The sequence below is a fragment of the Semicossyphus pulcher genome, unplaced genomic scaffold, assembly GCF_022749685.1.
Source record: "Semicossyphus pulcher isolate SPU_LCO1_2020_fin unplaced genomic scaffold, fSemPul1.0.p SCAF_18, whole genome shotgun sequence".
NCBI lineage: Eukaryota > Metazoa > Chordata > Actinopteri > Labriformes > Labridae > Semicossyphus > Semicossyphus pulcher.
The window spans coordinates 5423159-5442595 of record NW_027211691.1 but is presented as its reverse complement, the minus strand read 5'-3'; the positions used below and the strand labels follow the sequence as shown (position 1 = coordinate 5442595).

The window sequence follows — 19437 nt, the reverse complement described above, 5'->3', positions numbered from 1 at the left end:
GGTCCCTAATGTGAAAGCCCCCTCAGTGCAAAGTGTGGGAAGTTCTGCTGTGTCTCGGGCAGATGCCCAAATATAGAGTTCCTCCACTTTGTGACATCACAAATTGAAGCGCCTGGAGAAGTCTGTCTGAAATCAAGTGTTCACAGCAGCCTGCAGACTGAGACGTTTTTAGCAGGTGATTACTCCAACATACTTTGACCTACAGCTTTGAAACTTCACCCATTTTTAGTATGAGCATCCAACATTGTAACACTATATACATGTCTTAAAATGTGCAACAGCATAATATCCCCTCTTTAAGAATGTGTCCTTAACAAATACAACAGCCGCAGAGATGTTTAACTGGATATGTGAAAAATTGTAAAAGTAGATACAACTGCATAAAAACAGGGTATCACTATAATTATAAGGATTTTATCTACAAAATCCCCTGAAAATCAATTTGATTGTTCTTGAATTATTAGTCTGGACAAACTGAATGCCATTTTTTCCCCATATGGAGCCTATGATGTAACACCTTAATACAGAAGATCAATTATGTATAAAGCATAATGCATGTTTGACAGGAGTTCAAAGTTCTCAGATGATGTATGTCTTCACTGTGTGTGGGCAGAAGCACATCATGTTCTGTACTACTGTGGGGCTCCATTTATGTATTATGTATTATTATCATACATGAACTCTCCAAGTCTCTAACTCAACTCTTTTCAGTCCTCCTTCACTTGAACCCTTAACTCTCTGTTCAGCACTTTAACAGCTGTTCAGGGTTATCATTTCTGGGGTTGGGGTGTTCATGCACGTTTTTCTTCCTACATCGACCAAACCACAGCTCCCTGAGTCTAAGTAGGACAGGCTGCCCCATATAGACTCCCACACAAACACACCCCTGCTCACAGAGAGGATCCCACAGGTCAGGGTGGTCTCTGGAGGTTACAGTGTGGTGGATGGTAAAGCATGAGCAATACAGCTGCTCATGTCAGAGCAACCCTGCTGTTAAAGGGCATTTTAATAGGATGAAACTACAAACTATTTTCATTATTTACTACTAGTTTAACCGGACGCAAAAAAACCCAACAACATACATTGCTATTTCTAAATACTTTTTACTGTCTATTAGCAATTGTGAGCATGCTAACATACTGAATTAAGATGGTAACATGGCAAACACCATGCTAGCTGCACAGTTTGGAAGTATGCAAACTTTGTGAACGTTAGCATTTAGCTAAAAGGGCAGCTGTGTATAACTACAGTACAGTGCAGTAAGCTATCATTGTTGTAGACTGAAGTTTTAAACATACTCCAAGGACCAAGGGTGGGAGATAGAACTTAGACGCGGTGCAAAAAACTAGTTCTCACAGTGCAAGCACATGCTCAGTCAGCACGCTGCACAGATTTGGAGAAGCAGATATGGAAATAAAGGTCAAAAAGATTTTGAGCCTGGAGTTGAATTTCATGTTTTGTGTGCATATGAAAAGAAATTGCATGCAAGTATCTAAATTTGTGAATGCATAACTACAATTTGTCCCCTCACATTCAAGTTTGTGAATTTTTTGCAGGTGTAGAAATATTTTGTGCTCACACATCGGATTTGCAAACGTACAAAAAGTTTTTGTAGCTGTAGAAACTATCTGTGTATGTGGACTTAATTATTGTGCCACTCCAGCGGTGTCAAACGTTACAAGGTTTAATAAATAATAAATTCACTGTCTGGTCTCCCTCTCTCCCTCCCGCCTATAATAAACCTGTGTGGGCCACCAGGAATGTACACGCTACAATCAGTTGCGCACTGCTTGGACAGTTTAGCTTCCTCTGATTGGATGGTCAGTGGACAACATGGAGGCGAGCTGATTGGCTGGTTAGCTGAGGCGAAGAAAAAAAAAGGCCAAATTTCTTGCTTGTAACTCGCAGCATATAGTTTGTAACTTTCTCTGGATAGACCTTACACCTCTCTGTCACACATGCAGATTGGAAATTTGTGTGTCTGTAACTCAGACTTTGTGAAATCTCAAAATCTCAAAATATTGTGGCTCAAATTCTAAGTACACAAACATAAATAGCTCCTACAGCTACAAAAAAATATTTTCTGTGAGCACACAATATTTCTACACCTGTAAAACGTATTTACAAAGTCTCAAACCTGAATGTTAGAGGGACATTTTTTTTTACGCATTCACAAATATAGATACTTGTATGCAATTTTTTTTCACAAAATCTTTTTGACCTTTATTTGACTCCATTAGCTGATGAAAACAGAAAACTGTGTTGCCTAAAAAGTGAGATCCAAAGTTGTCGGTAATTAATTTTCTGTTGATTTAAACATTTGTTTGAGCATTTCTCTTTCTAGCTTTTGTTTTGGCATCCTTGACATAAAATTGGCAGCATATTTATGCTTTCCTTAAAGGGACCTTATTGTGTATTGCAAATATCTGCTGTCTGTCAGCAGTGAAGGAGGAAGCTGTGTGATGATGTGCTACAAAACCTCTTAGAGGGAGGTCGATAAAAATTGAGTTTCTGTCCTGTTATCTCTATCTGCTTAGTGCTTCATAAAGCATTTGCTTTCATGTTTGGAACCTGACTTTGTTCTGACACTGATTTTAAAGAGCAGCTATAAAACAGTGATAGCTGACAAACCTCTTCAAAGAACGCAGGATTCTCTTTATTATGTTTCTATCTGTATTTTTAAGCCATGGCAAGACGGCAAAATAAATGACTTTTTTTCCTCTCTTTTCTCTCCAAAAAAGGAAAATAGTGATAAAGAAACATGTTTTGTAACCAGAGAGACACATCTCTCAGAAGCAATAGAGAATCATTTCCCTGAAGCACACACTAATCTCTGAGCTTTACTCTGGAAACCCTGCCGCCTGCAAGGGTTACAGGCAGGATGACTGAGCGTCTTGTTCTCACAGAAAGCTGCTAAGATATAAGAATATCTGAAAAAAGAAAATAACACTGCACTAAATATAAAAGGCTGCGAGGGGCAGGCGCAGAAAGGAATGAAAAGACTGAAAAACAGCAGCAGTTAGACATTAGATAGGAGGTTTAGTTCAGGTTGGTTAGAAGAAGAGAAAGACACCCAAAAGCCAGGTAAGTGTGTGTTATATTTCGGTTTATTAGCACAAGGTGCAGACAGACTACAGAGAGAGGCACATCTATAAAAAGGACACATACAAGATGCTGGACCTTAACCTTTGTGGCACATATAAGATGTTTCTATGCATCTAAGAAGTAAAATACACAACATAAAGAACATTACACTGCAGGGTGGGAATGTGCTTGACCGTTGTTGTGTCTGCAGCTGACAATGACCTCTGACCCCCCAAAATATCTCATATGAAAAGATTAGAGGAGTAAACTATGTGCTACAATATTTGGTGCTGCGCCTGCTAAGTGCAAAGACAGATGGAGATGTGTTCATGTACGAGTCACACTTTTCACACTCTGGGGAACTTCATTCTGTTAGGCCAACGACTTGTTAGATTGTAAAGGAAAGCACAGACTTGTTGGCAGGCCAAAGATTAAAACTATGCCTCATTAAAACAATTCTTAAGATGGCTCAGTTCAACCAAATTCCTCCCGTTCGAATCATAAAAAAACTTAAAGATTACTGGGTGAACCATCCACATCTGCTAATAATAAAAACATTAAGGTGAATGAATATGTGTTTTTGGTACTCAAGAAGGTAAAATATATTTATTTCAATATTAAAAATTAATCATTTTTGCTGAATGAACATCATTTCTTCTCTGGATAGACCTCACACCTCTCTGTCAAAGATTTTCAAAGGGACTATTTTTTGGTAGAAAGTACTTCTATAATGGAAACTGTTCACAGCCGAAAGCAGCATCCTGTGTCAGACAAACAAAGCAGGCCAGAATAAAAATAAGATCTGGTAAAATGTAACTGTTGATGAGCATTTTAAACCCAAAAGCTAATCTTATTAGAATTTGTAGCACTAGACTGTGGTTAAATCTACCCCGTCATCTTAATATGTGTATGGTAATTTGCCTTACAGGGAACTGCACAATTACAATACACAGCAACAGACACAACAAACACAGAATTAGTGAGCAGAAACTGAGGTAAGTAACAAAGACAAACCATTTAAGATCATCAACTTAAGGTGAGAACAACAAACTAATTACACATACAAGTGAGTTCAATCAAAGGCAGCTAAAACATTACTGGGACACGTCTTACGTTTTTTAACATTAATGATTGTCAGTGGAAAGTCTGGCTTTATTATTTACTTCTCTTAATCTATTTGGTTAGACTTATAATAGTGCAAAGCAGATAAAGGGTTCAGGGATCGTAAAGAAAGGTGACATCAAAGAGGGCTGGAGTGTTTAAAGCAGGGGTCTCCAACAGGTGGCTCGCGATAGGATAGGCTGTCAATAAAAAATGGTGACGCTCGTGGCAAGTTTGTCAACGTCTGAACCTAACCAATCACAGCAATGTTGCAGCAACCTCCTTCGACAGGTCGGGTTAGATATGCTGTACGCTAGTTGAGCTAAGGTGAGGAGTTCGGTGCCATTAGCGTGTTTAGCCAGATTTATGATGGACAATGAAGGTGTCCACACCAGTAAAAAGCAGAAAGCATAGTATTTTTCCACGGGGAGTGGGAAAGCAAATTTTTATTCACGAATGTGAAGGAAAAGTGTGTGAGCCTCATCTGTGGTACGTTTCAGTCGACAAAAGAATCAACATGGGGCGCCACCAGCAATTACAGCGATGTGATGCAAGTTGCTCTTGGCCACTTTCATTTTTCTAAGTAACTCTCAGATGAAAAAAGGTTGGAGAACCCTGCTTTACAGCATTTCAAATAAATAAAAACATTTACAACATCACAATTAGTCCTTGGGAATCTGAATGATATATGCATGTTTGTGCACATGTGTGCTGGTTGTACAGACAGAGCTTGCAGCGCTGTCAGACAGAAGGACGATGGCTGGTTGCTGGATGGTGTCTGTGCCTGTGAGTGTATGTGAGGACATGAACTTCTGAACTGTCTGCTTCAGTGTCATTGTGAGACAGAGAGGGCTGCAGATGTGCATAATTATACATTGTGGGTGTAAACCAGCAGGCTTTTTAATGTGTAAACTTGCATTCATTTTGTATGTTTTAGTTAATATTAGAAAAATATACTTGATGAGAGAGAAACAGATGACGAAGGAACATTTCGTTGGGGAAAAAAAAGTTTTGGTGGAAGAACTACAAAAAGAAAACTGAATTTCAAATGTGTGCGCGCAGTTTGCCCCACAGAGAGATTCACGGTGTGCAGAGGGAACAGTGTGTGCTGAAGTCAGGACAGCATGGAATGGCTCTGTGCATGTGTGTCTATCTGTGCAGATTCACTGTTTGTCTGTTTGTTCTGTCATGAGTTAAAGTAATCTGGTACCTCGTCCACAACCTCGGACTTTCCCTGTCATACTGGATCAACGGAAATGGATAGGGTGGAGAGTCTGTGTGTAAACTTGTGTGTGTGTGGTGCGCAGGGAGAGGAAAGAGGTGCACAGAAGCGGAAGCACAGCTGATTGACAGTCGGCATGGCGATGGAGGCGGGTTCTAGTCCTCTGAAGCACAGGGATCGGGGGGAAAAAAGGGGAGAGGAGAATGAACAGGGAAAGGAGGAGAGTAGAGTAAAACAAATGATGATAACAGCAATTAAGAGGAAGGAAGCAAGAATGAAAAAAGCAAAATAAAAGCCTCAACAAAAGATTCAGAAAATGAGAAAAAAGAAGTGGTCCATTGAAAAGAGAAATTAAGAGAACAAAAAGAACATAAATATACCGAAAATTATATGGAAAACCAATAAGAGAGAAGGATAAGGGGGGAAAAGAAAGAAAGCAGGTTAGTCAAGCTGTCACAAAATCAACTGCAACTCATCTCACAAATGTCAAACACTTGACCAACATGCAAAACAACACATATATTCTTATGTTGAAGGTTAAATGCCAGATCGTAATGCTGCTGAGTAACTACATTTACAACATTGACATGCCTGCAGAAGTGTCATGCATTAGAGGAGACATGCACCATCTCACACTGTACGTGCATATATATATACACACACACATCTGCATTTGCTCTGTCAGGATTCAGCTTGCGCTCTCAATTCTCTGACCCAGTTACTACTTATACCGCCTGTGTCCTCTCCCTGGGCTCTGCTGGAATAACAATGATGAATGAAACAAAAGCACCTCCACAAGGCCAGATGCTCTGTCTGCTAAAGTAGGCCCAACATACTGTACTCTTATAACTATCACTGATAACTGTGTGGGAAATTTAAAGAGACGTCAGCCGAAACTTAAACAGAGCATCCTTCTAGCAGCATTTCTCTCTATTAGGGATGCACACCGGCACACATACAGCTCTATAACCATGGCGACACAAGCAAGCCGTGCCATGCAAACAGTCAGACAGCTAAGTGGTGAACATGCCAACGCAGATGTCTGATTAACATGCTGATCACTCCTCCCACTGTCACAACATCCCTCCCACTAAGGCTTCCTGTCATCTCAACAGACCACACACAGTACATGAAAGATGGCAGTGGGCAGGTTCGACAGCTGCAGCCTTCCCACAATGCACCTGTATCATCTGGCACTTACCTAAATGCAGTTTAATTCCTTGGCAGACAATAGTTGTTTTATTTCGAAAGGACATAAGAATGACTGACCAGGCTGGATAAGTAGGGGTGGAGTAGTTACTCCATCAGCTACATAACAGTAGGGATATGGTAATGGTTTGGATAACAGCTCATTAATTCCTTCACTAGTGTCTTTTTTAATCCTAAAAAGCTGTCACTTATCTCAATCAACTCCACAAAAATATTCATAAAATCAGCGAGCTGCAGGTTTAAGAGCTCTTGATCTATGTAGTACTGCACTTCCATGAAGCTGGAGGATTTAGGGGTAATATTTAAAAGGAACTGACAAAAAAGAGGCTATAAAAAGATGGACGACATGACAGCTCCCCAAAAGTGAAGCCAAACCCTCTCTATCGCCCCCTGCTGACTGGCTGCAGTATAGGTCATAAAGCCCGCCTCCTCCATGTTAACAGATGGGACATGAGTCAAACTATAAAATCAAAATACACGTCAAATACATTTTTCTCAATCATGGTCTCTGTCATTATAGTTAGTTCTTATAATGCTGATTCAAATCCAAGTGTTGGATTAGCAGAGTAGAGGACGAACGGCGAGAAGAGACGTAACTAAAACAATCACTACAGTCATTGAAGTTTACATATCTGTGAACGTCTGCTACAGACCAACACAAAGAAGCTGTTCTGCTGTTAAACATGCCAGCGTATGGGATCTTTGCTGGGTTTTTTTCAGTAAGTTAAGTGTGTGTTTTGGTGTGTTTTTTATCAGTGAAAACAGCCAGCCTTATGTTGTGCTACCCATCTATGTCAGGTGCTGTAAAGCAGCTTTCTCTCTTGCTAACACACACCACACTTTTATTTGGTATCTGTATTATTTGGGTTTTGAGTCACTACATTTTTTAGGGTGAACTTGTTGTGGTAAACCATTTTGTACATGTAGTACTTTGCAGTTATGCGCAGCTGTGGGAACAGCGTGCTGTCAGTGGAGAAAACCTATTTCTACCCCCATGCAAAATCCTTTCTCTGCTAATGACATGCACAGCAGCTCTGCAGTTTAGAATGGAAAGACTGCATGAAGACAGGAAAAAGTGAGCCGAGTGGCAACAGTATATGTGGAGCAAGAGGCTGAGAGATGGGGAAAAAAGGAGACCAGACTATTGAAAAAAAATCTGATGAGCCGTTTCCAAAATGTTCCACACACACACACACACACACACACACACACACACACACACACACACACACACACACACACACACACACTCACACTAGATATGAGTTCTTCTCTCAGTCTATTTTCAGTAAAAGCAGACAGCCAGAGGGGAAAACGGAGGCTCTGTTCATTAGACACAATAACTACTCCCCTCTGGAGCTGCATCTCTGCTCTGTAGCTAATTATCTCCAATATGAGATAACACTTTAACAGTTCATTCACATCATAGGCAACAAAAGGACTGCTGAGTACAAGGGGCTTGTCTGAGTGAGCCTCAATGGCTTTAATAGCAGAGATTTATATTATCAGGGCGACAATTTGACAATGTCCTGTTGTCAATTAAGTGCCATTTTCATGCATGAGTTATGCAAAAGAGTCAATTTACATTTCATAACTGATTGAAAATTAGGTCTTTGATAATTAATCTTTTATTCTGAGCTGTGGAGAGGCAGCTAGGCAAAGGGTGAAAGTTTAATTAAAAATCTTTGGACTGACTCATTTCTGCTTTTCAGAATAAACATGTATATGCAGGGTTTATTCCATAGAAGGTGAATAAGATGCAGACTCTCATATAAGTGTTTAAAGTAATAATGTCGAAGATTTTCATTTAAATAAATGTCTGTTAAGTCCCTATCTGTCGCCGAATGAGGTAACACAATTGTGATTGAGCCTATGGCCCACTGATGAAAGCCTTTGTATTTGCAGTATTACAGACTGGATGTCTGTGGTGACTTTCATGGAAAAAATTAAAAGCTGCGCCCAGTTAGTGACGCGTTTTCCATCAGCCAGCAGTGGTTGGTCTGCCAGAGAGGGTAGGCGGAGCTAAGCGGCTGCTTTTCCGGTCTCTTCAAGTGTTGCGAGTAAACAGTAATCTACTATGGCTGAACAAACAAAGAAAAGATGGATGACTAAAGATACAACTTCAAAAATAAGTGAAAATCCAAAGAAAAAGAAACAAACTCGATGCTCAGATGAAGGCAAACAGTCTAAAAAGGTAAGCGACCGTCAGCCAGGAAAATCAAGAGTTACAACCGGAGCCAACTGTGGACGTCACACATGCAGCACTGTCTGGATATCTGGGAAGTGTGCTCCCGCATTTGCTGCAATAGGTGGCGCCAAAGAGAATGAAACTGCAATCTTCGCGACTACAACTTTAAGGATCGATAAGACCCGAAGCATGTAGTCCTTTTAGTTAACATTAAAAAACACTTTACCCCATTCAACAACTTGTGTAGTTTACATAATGCAGCTGGAGTTTTTTTTTTACAATGACTCTTTTAATCTAAAGAAAAACACATTTCCTTAGAGTTTGTGTAACACTACTGGCTTCTGTACACAGCAATTAATAGTCCTCCCCATACTCATCCATAGCTTTCTGTGTTTACAGGAAATGCGTAGATATGCAGAATCAAATAGCTTTGTGTTTTATAGGAACTTCAAAGCCACGTTAATGCCACCATGAAGTCTTTTACCTCTCAAATAAGGAAGCAGCTCCAGACCAAACTTTTTTTAAGCATTATTTCTACGGCTTAATCTCTTCAGGTGCTCACATTGAAAGTCTGAGAGAGGAAAAAAGAGCAGCAGCCTTGTACTTAAGAGGACATGGAGTGGGAGCAGCGCATATCCTGCTCTGCAAGGCCACTGATATAACTACACACACAAAGACACACACGCATACACACAGAGAATAAAACTGAAGTGAAGAAGGAAGTAAACAAGGCCGAAAGACAAGAAAAGAAAAAACGAAGAGGCCATGAAAGGTGGATGAGAATGACCAGGCGGCCGTAGCAGACTGACCGACGGCAGAGAGAATTGTGGGAGATGTCTTACCAGGCTTTTGCACCCCATGAGCTTCCTGCTCTCCATTTTCCAACGCAGTACCCCCGTCTACACGCACACACACACACACACACACAAAAACAAGCAAACACATTACCTTCCATTTGAGCACTAATGGCTTGACCAGATAGGAAATTAAACTGTATCGTATTGGTTTGTACAGCAATAATATGACAGACTGAGACGAAATGGAACCGACCGACCCTGACCCTCACTGTAGATGCTGAACAGAAGGTGTGTGTGCTGTCTGTCTGTGAATGTGCCTGTTAATAGCACACTGGCCGGTTCTGGTCAGGCTGGTGCAGGCGGAGGGCAGCCCATATTGGCTGAAGGAGTTGATGCTGTGTGACATCTGACTGCTGAATCACTGCACTTTATTTATCTCACATGCACAGCAGAAACAGACGCACAAGTGCACGAGTATGTAACAGAAAAAGCACATTCCGTTTCGACAGCTTCACACCAACGCTCCGATGAGGACGCGCACAGTTACAGACATGCGCAGTAAAACACAAACACTGAGTGAGTGAGTCATGCAAGCTGCTAGTCCAACCACTGGGGTCCAGTGTCTTACAGATAGACACTCTGACAAGCCATAGCATTAACCAGTAACCCCAATATTAGTGACTGACCTGCTCTGCCTGCTGCTAAGCTACAGAGCATACAGGGTTAATGTCATTAAGCAAGTAAAACTTAGTCTTGCTCTCTTTGGGTCTCCTGACCCTGTCTCACATAGCTTGCGATAAATTAGCAAAGTTAGCTTTAAATTTAAGTGAGCGGGTTCTTCATTACAGGCAGATCTCATGTATCATCAGAAGCATGACGAAATTAACGCTGCCCTTTGCAGTGTTCTGGATAAACAAATCATTATTTATGACCAGACTTGCGGAAAAAGTCATCTTGTGTATAATGGAATTTGCAAAGCTAATTTTTAAACACTTATACTCTGCACTGTCTACATTGATGTTTCAATGCTGGCAGACTTTCTCTTCACGTTCTGTTTGTCAGTGTTTCTTCGGACATTGCTGCTTCCAACTGTGGATCAGATGATATAAACAATGCTCCATCATGCCACATGGTGAAAAATAGGGCTTGCACGATACGTCGGTTCACAATCGCAATTGCAACCAAAACCAAAACTCGCCAGTTTCTCCTTTTAACAAATACCAACAGACTTGTGGGCTGCAGTTGTGTTATTAATAAGGCAAGTCATCAACCATTGCTAATGATGATCAACGCTGGTCACGCTGATTAAACATGCATTTGATCATCATTAGCAATTGTTGATGACATACTGGATTAATAACACAACTGCAGCCCACAAGTCTGTTAGTATTTGTTTTCTAAAGAACGTGTCGTTCCAACTCTACTCTCTACTTTCTCATGCGGTTGTCAGAGTCTGTCTTGTTGTATATATTGTATTATAAGCAAATGTATTATAAGCAAATACACTTAAAAGTATGATTGTTAATTGTTTACAAAACATGAAAACACTGTGTTTATCTGGTATAATTTCCTGTATTTTTCAAAATCCCAATAAATATCGCAGAAAAATAAAAAGATATCACAATGTATGTTTTTTTCCAATATCGTGCAGCCCTAGTGAAAAACTCCAAAGGGATCCTTTTATTAGACATGAGACAAAGTGGGGAAGTTCTGCAAATGAACCAAAATTAGGAATAATAACTCTTCCCCATGTGTGGTTCTTTAGGAGTAATGATTTATTTTTTCTAGTTCTGAGCTTTAGTCTAGCTTTGTTAAACTGACACACACAGATATGCATGCAACCACAAAGCCACAAAACCAAGACCATTCTGCATTTAATACATGCACACGTATATACAGTACATACACATATTCAAACATAGATGTGTAGGCATGCAAAAAAATGCAAACAACACATGCAACGCGTCTCAGACAGGTGAGATTATTTCTGTCTGAACAAACAGGACACAAAAAGCACAGATAAAAACAAACAGCACAGGACGCTCATCAAACACAGGGAGGTCATCCTGAGTGCACGTTACGTGTGCATCGAGGCACCGAACGAACAACTACAAAACAAAAACAAACCGATGCCTCCTCCGCCTGGCTCTCCTGCTGCTGACAGAGGACAATAATTTGCGGCCTGTATGCCTCGCCCTCGCTGTTTGGCACTCTGCGTGTCAGCATGTCTGCGTTTGTCCAAATGCACACTGCGTGCCACAGTCGATCACTGGCAGCACCACCCACAGCCCGTCCTCCAGCCGGCTGTCACTGACGAGTGCCCAAACGCAGTCTGACTGTCTGACCAGAGTGTCTGGGTTACCAAAACAGGCCCGAGAGCTGAGTCAGGCCTGGTTAACTGTCACTTCCTTTTATCTTATTCACTCTGCTGTTTATCTATCTGCTTACTTACCTCACACTATACCTATGGGTGTGTTTCTGTACCTCTTTAGCTAGCTAAAGAGAGACAGGAAGACCTGGGAGAAGAGAGTGTGGTGTGACTTGCAGCAAAGGGCCGAGGGCGGGAATCAAAGCTGCAGCCTCTGCATTAAGGACTAATGCCTCTGTATATGGGGCGCCTCCTCTACCCACTGAGCTCAACCAGCAATCCTACCTATCTATTTTTATCACTGTACAGTAGAAGAACCTACTAGGTAGCTTAAAACAGAATAAAGAAGGTGAAGACGAAGGCCCTTTTGTGGTGATTTTATCTGTCATATTGCAAAAACAAATATTTTATTATATAGAAGACATGCCTGTGACCACAAAACATTATGCAAGATATTGTAAGTGTTGTTTTGCCTTTTGATATTATCTTTTTGCTAAATTGTTTTGGATGATTGTGATGATAGACATGAAGCTGGACGTGCCAAAAACAGTGCATTAAACTTATATAATAAGGACGCTGGGTGGCAAAAGATATATCAGCTAGCCAGTAGACAATACAGTATGCTTGTGAAACACCTGCATACAGCTAATATGTAAATAAAAGTATGTCCAAACCCTGATGTTAATCTGAATCCTCTCGTGGACATGCTCCAAATAAGCAGAATTAACAACAGCTGATTTTTCTAAAACGATAACAATATAACTTAAGTTATGTTGTGTTTTGGTAGTTTTTCTATTCTGCCGTTTTGACAACTGGAGCCAACCGTGGACGTCACACATGCAACACTGTCTGGATATCTGGGAAGTGTGCTCCCGCAATTACCGTTTATCGCCATAAGGTGCCGCAAAAGAGAACGAACCAGAAATCTTCGCGATTATAACTTTAAGTTATGTTTTGGTAGTTTTGTTATCTCCTGAATCTATTCTGCTGTTTTGTCTCTTTAATATTTGTTATGAAAGAAACAGTCATAATGCAATCCTATGATAAATTACTTCCCTTGAATGCAGTCAATAACTGTTTGTTCTTATTCTTGAACATTGCTTGTACACAGCTTTACACAGCCCAACTTTCTTTGTTGAATGAAACATGTTAAATCCAGAAAATGAAAGCTTGAATAATATTCAGTTGGACACCTTTTTTTAAAGTGAATGAGTAGAGGAGAATTGAAACACCCTTGTTGCTTCTTTTGCCTTAAAAGGACAATAACAGGTCATATGTTTAACAAGTAACATCCAGAGGTCATGACCTAGACTTTTATAACCAGGCAGGTTGTTTAAGGACACATGGACCTAATAATAAACCATTGGCATCTTCACTGAAGGAGGTGGGGGCATTTATGGTGGACAACTGCTCAAAGTGGGCACACATTATTCTGCCAAGTTCCCAAATTGTACTAGTTGGCTGGGATATTCAAAGCAGCGACCACCATGCCTGTTTATCTCCGGGCCACTATCTTCCCTGGAGCTGAATGGCAACCAAGCAGATCCAAAATGGCAGCCAGTGTCCAGCGGTGCCTGATACTATCAGTCATTCAGGAGCAGCTGCAGCTCATGTTGTATAAGACATATTATCATTCTGCTCGGGACAGATGGGATCAGATACAGAGGTTCAGTCAGAACAGCCGACAACAGATTACCTGCTGCTTTTTGTTTTATACATGTAGGAATGAACGCAAGTTACACAGGAGATAAAGTGTTAATATTGAAGTTAATGCCGGCAGAACATGAATAATCCAATGACCTCAAAACAAAGACTTCATAATAAGCTTAAGTGGACTGCAAGTTCAGAGCTTTTAAGCATCCTTCAGCTCACTGCTTTGCTCTCTGTCTCCTGTATCTGTAATTAAGCTAATCTAAGCACGTCTGCAATACAAATAAGTGGAGTTTGTCCACTATTTTAACAGGCAAGCTTTGAGATGCAGCTCTAGCAAAGCTAATAAGTGGACCTTGAGTAACACAACATTGCTGTTTATAGTTTTCATTGAACGCATCAATAATTAACAAAGTAATGGTTGCAAAAAAACTGTTCACTTCATGGCACATGGATTAAACAACTTGATTGTTACTGGAAGACGCATTGCTTTAGATTTCTATAAATGCATAATGAACTGCTGAGGTTTCTTCAGCTTCTTCAACTTTGTGGATAAACTTTGTGGTCAGTGTCTTGAAGGCTATATGGCAGTGTTTTGTGTTTGTTGTTGTATGTTTTTCAAGTGTTAAGGCCACACAGGTAAAGTGCTATTCAGAAATGGAAAAAAAAACATCTGCATAGAGCCCTACTACTTCAGAAGTTTTCATGTGATTGAGAGAAAATTATTCTTTAAGTTTGGCTGTATTTCTTTTGGTGTTTCAGTGGTCAATAAGTACCTGATTGCTCCTGCTCGATATACAATATGTATGAGTTAAGCATTGTGCTGGATGAATCATCCCAGAAAAGACCGGTCTCATCTTTCTTTCCCTGCCTCTTTGTTTTTTTTATCCATCTACAACTATTACATTTACTAACTTCTATTTCTTCCTCTGACACCCAGTTCTCACCTTGTCCTGGTCCTTGCCCTACTGTACAAGTGCAAACAGAAGGGAGAGGTGGGGGGCCTGACTCACTGTAACACTTTGTGTTGCATCACGGAACCTTTTACTCCCAACAGGGAATTAGAGCCATCTCCTTGCTCTTTTTTATGACTGTACTTTCTACATTAACTACATTACCCATGCTGCACTGAGCTCCATTGTTTCAGTCTCACCTGCTCTGGTGTCGTCATTGTCCAGCAGGGGGACGTAGTCTGTCTTTCCCACCGTCTCCCCGACCTTATCGTCGAACGCCTCCGCCTCCAGCTGAGCCACAAAGTCCCGCTCCACCAGGCTCTCCGGGCCCTGCTGGGGAACGCTGTCCGTCAGCGCGTCACTCAGACTCAGGTCTAACTCCGCCATGGCTGCACACACAGAGAGAGGAATAAAGAAGAGAACAGTCAATATTATATCTTCCATTGCATGATGTCCAACTTCTAACAAAACTGTAACAAGTCATAAAAGGTAATAACACCTTAGCGAATGAGACAAACGGATGAAACATTTCCACAAGAAATACGTTTTTTCACCTCAAGTTTTCCTTTAAAAGGAATGATTGGAAAGACAAATATAACCATATATGTTGAGTAATGTATTGAGAAAAAATATAATAAAATCTTCATAGTCCGGATCTCAAATCCATTTCATTTAACTGTAATTTTTTGCTTTTATTCTAAAATCTTCTAAAATCAATGGGAAAACCTTAAAGGGCCAGTTCGCCGATTTTCAACCTCAGTCCTATCATGCTATTATGGGGAGCTAATGCCATTATGGTAGGAAGAAAATGCACTTTCGCTCTGTGCCTTTGGAGGACGCTATCCGCTTCTCCAATGGGCCTTGGAAAACCTCGTAAAACACGTCATCTGGCCAGGGAGCTCGCTAAACTACACTTCCTCAATCCAGGACGCCCGCCTCCGATGTCATGTCTCATTCAAAATCGTCAGGTTTGAAATGTAGACTGCAGACCTGAAGATTTTTTTAAGACGATCCACTGGTATATTCTCATCGTATTTCGGTAGTATTTCACTCCAACGTCTCTCACTGGGCTGTTCATTTCAGAGGGATGGGCACAATGCATGCTGGGTGTTGTAGGAATGTAGAATGGGCAAAATCACAAGCTGTTTGTACAACTTTCTCCACAGCTATGGCGCCAATTTCAAATATTATTGCTTCTTTCGATTACCGAGAACACCAGCTTTGACTGACAGTGGCTTTTTCCAGGGATGAATTGCTCCTTTAAACTCTCGTCTCTCATGCGCTGAAAAATAGTCAGTGAAATGCTACTGAAACACTGGTAATAGCGAGCAAGGATATGTCTAAAACTAACCCTACTTTTGAACCAAATCTAACCTAATTCTAACATCAGCCTCGGACATAATAGTGACTTTCAAATCACCAATATGAGGCTTGTACATTAATGGTTGCTATTTCAAAAACAGTCTAAAAATACTTCTTCTCAAAATCCTAAGAACTTTACAGTTTCAAGATGCTAACTTTTGCTAACTGTTTGGCAGAGACTGACGCTGAAATGGAGTGATGAAGATGAAAGAATTTGAGGTAAAGTTGAGGGATGAAGAAGTAAGTGAGTGCAAAATTCTCTTTTTTACCCAAACCTTATGCAATGACAAAAGAGACACACAATAACAGCTTATTGCATCATTGTTTCCGAGATGTCTTATATGACAAGAACAATAAACAACATGACTCAATGTGTTGTTTTTGTGATCAGGGGAAAATCTGACATGAACTGAACTCTGCTGCAGCAACAAGACCTCAAATGACAGGCATTCATCCTGCTGAAGTGCCCCTGAGCAACACAATGAATGTCTCTCAACTTGACCTGACCTTTGACCTAACTTGAGCAATATTTTTTCACTGATTCTCACCTCAGTGTCATACCACTTTCAACCACAAGGGGGCACAGTATCAGATGGGATTACTCTGAATGAAAGAAATACATGACTTGGTAGAGCACAGAAGCACAATCTGTACCTAAACATAGACTCACACACACACACACACACACACACACACACACACACACACACACACACACAAACACACACACACACACACACACACACACACACACACACAAACACACAAACACACACACACACACACACACACACACACACACACACACACACACACACAGATCCAAGCAGCCATCAGCTCATCCCGGAGTTCAGCTGACCAATGACCAGCAGGGGGGAATTTGCAGAGTCATGTTGTGTCATCCTCCGACTATAATGCCAGATTATCTCCGGTGCCGGTGGCAGCCAGGCTTTCTCCGCTGCTCACACGCTCACTGTGTTTATCTGTGTCTGCTCCATCTTTACAATTCTCTCGGAACTCTTTGATCTCTGCCCTACAAAACATGTCCCCTCCTGTTGAACTCCATCCTCTGATACTGATGAAACAGTCTCCCCTGGTGTTACAGTTTCCTCTCTATGCACCTGCCCAGCACAACATTCTGATACTATGCCAGTCATGAAGCTAATGAATTTATTTGATGGCAGGCACATATTTGCACAAACATTACATCTAAAAATGTTTGCAACATGTTTGGACCGTGCTCTCATCTTTGTCTCTGAGATCAGACACCTTCAACAAACAGAAGCAGCCAAACATCAAATGTAACTCCACAGCTCCATCTTCTGGATTATCTATTCATTGCCCTTAGAAGACCTGGTACTGGTGCACTACATTGTAGTGAAAAGCTGCTTTATTGTGCTTTCGGTCTGAGGCTGTCTTTTATGGTTTTTACAAGGGCTGGAAGTACCCGCCTGGCCTGCACAGAGCCCTGATCTCAACCTTTGCTTTGAACTGATAATGATATTATCAGTATGGTACTGGTTGTACTCTACTTTCAGGCTGCACAATTAATTGAATATTAAACCTGATCTCGATTTTGGCTTCTCACGATTAAATAAACATGACTGACGGCGATATTGAGGTTTAAAATGTGTGCTCCATTCGTAGAAAACTCTAGCATATTAAATCAAGTGTGCCCTAAACTAACAGCCACTCCTCCAGGGGGCGATCGAGAGGTTTTGGCTTCACTTCTTGGGGAGCTGGCATGTCATGTCATGAGCGCCTAGCTTGCTGCAGCAGTTGAGAGTGGAAGAGTAAATAACAGAGATGGTCGGGAGAAACAAAAGTCAAATGTCTGGAACAGAAGACGAAGCGCTGGTCCCCAGAAACGGCTCGTCAACGCTTGTTTGGAGGGATATTGGATTTAGTGTAAGTGACGTTAAGCAAGAAAAAATAATATGCAAAGCAACGCAACTAACTTGTTCACCCAGCTGAAAAAACTGCACAAAGTGCAGAATGATGAGTGTATGAAGGCAAAGAGGAATAACGTTGCTAATCCCCCTCCTCGTTCAGCGTTAAGTCAGACATCCATAACAGCAACGCTGTACACCATATCTACCCAACTCCCAAATACAGATCGAAATTACCAATGAAATCGCATTCCATTCGCCCAAAGATATGTGTCCTATAAATACTGTGGGTAATGAGGGCTTCAGGAAATTGGTGAACGCATTGGATAAAGATACGCCATTACCTGCGCTGTACACAAAATGTTGAGGAGAAAGAGAGAGGGAGAAGATGCATCAAATTCAGATAAAGAACCTAATTTTAAGACTTAGTTGATGCAAAGTTTGTACATGAGCTGGATAAATAAACGGGATCTAAATATTGATCCGAATAAAATTGATTATCATTTTGGCCAAAATCGTGCACCCAAATTTTATCAGTATTTTCTGAGAACTGTAGAATCCTTCGTTCTTCATATACTGTTGTAATGAGCGGCATAAACGAGAAAACAAGTGTCGGACTATGTAGGCTAAAGGGAAAGACAATAACTATAAAAGACAATAACTATAAATTCATGTCAAACATTGATAACTGTAGGATAAAACTATCCAGTCAAAAAGGGGCCCACCTTGTTAAAAAGAAAACAGCAGTTAGCAATGCAGCAGGTCTCCAGCACAACGCAGATAATATAAGAGCTTTTGTGATCACGAGGAAAATTATAGTGCCAGATTGCTCCAAAATTATAGCACAAGAAAAAAATACAAAGTAACAACAGAAATGTTCACTTGTCCACAGACTTTTGGCCATGAACTTTACCTTGTTTTAAGAGCTAAAAAGGTTAATCTGAGGATGATTTCAATCCCTTTATAGGCCAATCTGATTGTATTTATTGACCTTTTAATAGCTTCTATTAACCACAAAGTAAGTCAACTGGAAAAGCGCTCAACCAATCAATCACCCAGTCAATCAGTCACATGACAGTCAGACATTCAGTCATAAACTGGGTTGATTTATCAGCAAATAAAACATCGAGGCTTATGAACTTTATGCATATTGAACAATAAGTGTTGTCTGAACAGGAGTATAAATAAACAGTGCGTAGGCATGCTCATTACACGCCTGACTGCCTGAGTATCAGCAGCAGGCTAAATGAGCCCCCAGCACTGAGAGCAGGGTGTGTCGCAGGAACACTGCTGCCTACCGCCTCCACCACAAAGCCATGCTGGTCAGAAACACTGCCCCACTTTCCATATTTAACCCCACATCATGTGTGTGTGTGTGTGTGTGTGTGTGTGTGTTTAGTATACAGTATGTCATCTGTGCCAGCTGCAGAGTACAGCCGGGTGATCATGCCACCAAATGTACCAACTGATACGACTTAAAAAAGACATGTTTGTTTCTTTCCAGCTTCTAGTTCTACATTTGCTCCTCTCATGACCACAGCAGCAGAACCTTTCATTAGTCCAACAGTGGGATGTTTTTTGATCCTGGGATGAGAAAGCCATTAACTCTAGTTT

General features: G+C 40.9%; 1 protein-coding gene across 7 annotated transcripts in view; it reads right to left on the bottom strand.

Moving 5' to 3' along the window:
• The window catches only part of LOC138595935 (microtubule-associated protein 4), a 128530-nt gene that overhangs the window by 83297 nt on the left and 25796 nt on the right, over positions 1–19437 (bottom strand). For all 7 annotated transcript variants that reach the window (XM_069667457.1, XM_069667456.1, XM_069667459.1 and 4 more), the window contains exons 2-3: positions 14773–14961; positions 9647–9703 (exon numbers count right to left, since the gene is read on the bottom strand). In XM_069667457.1, the coding sequence (XP_069523558.1) occupies positions 9647–9703; positions 14773–14959 (244 nt within the window). In that variant the 5' untranslated portion in view covers positions 14960–14961. The remainder of the gene's footprint in view (positions 1–9646; positions 9704–14772; positions 14962–19437) is intronic.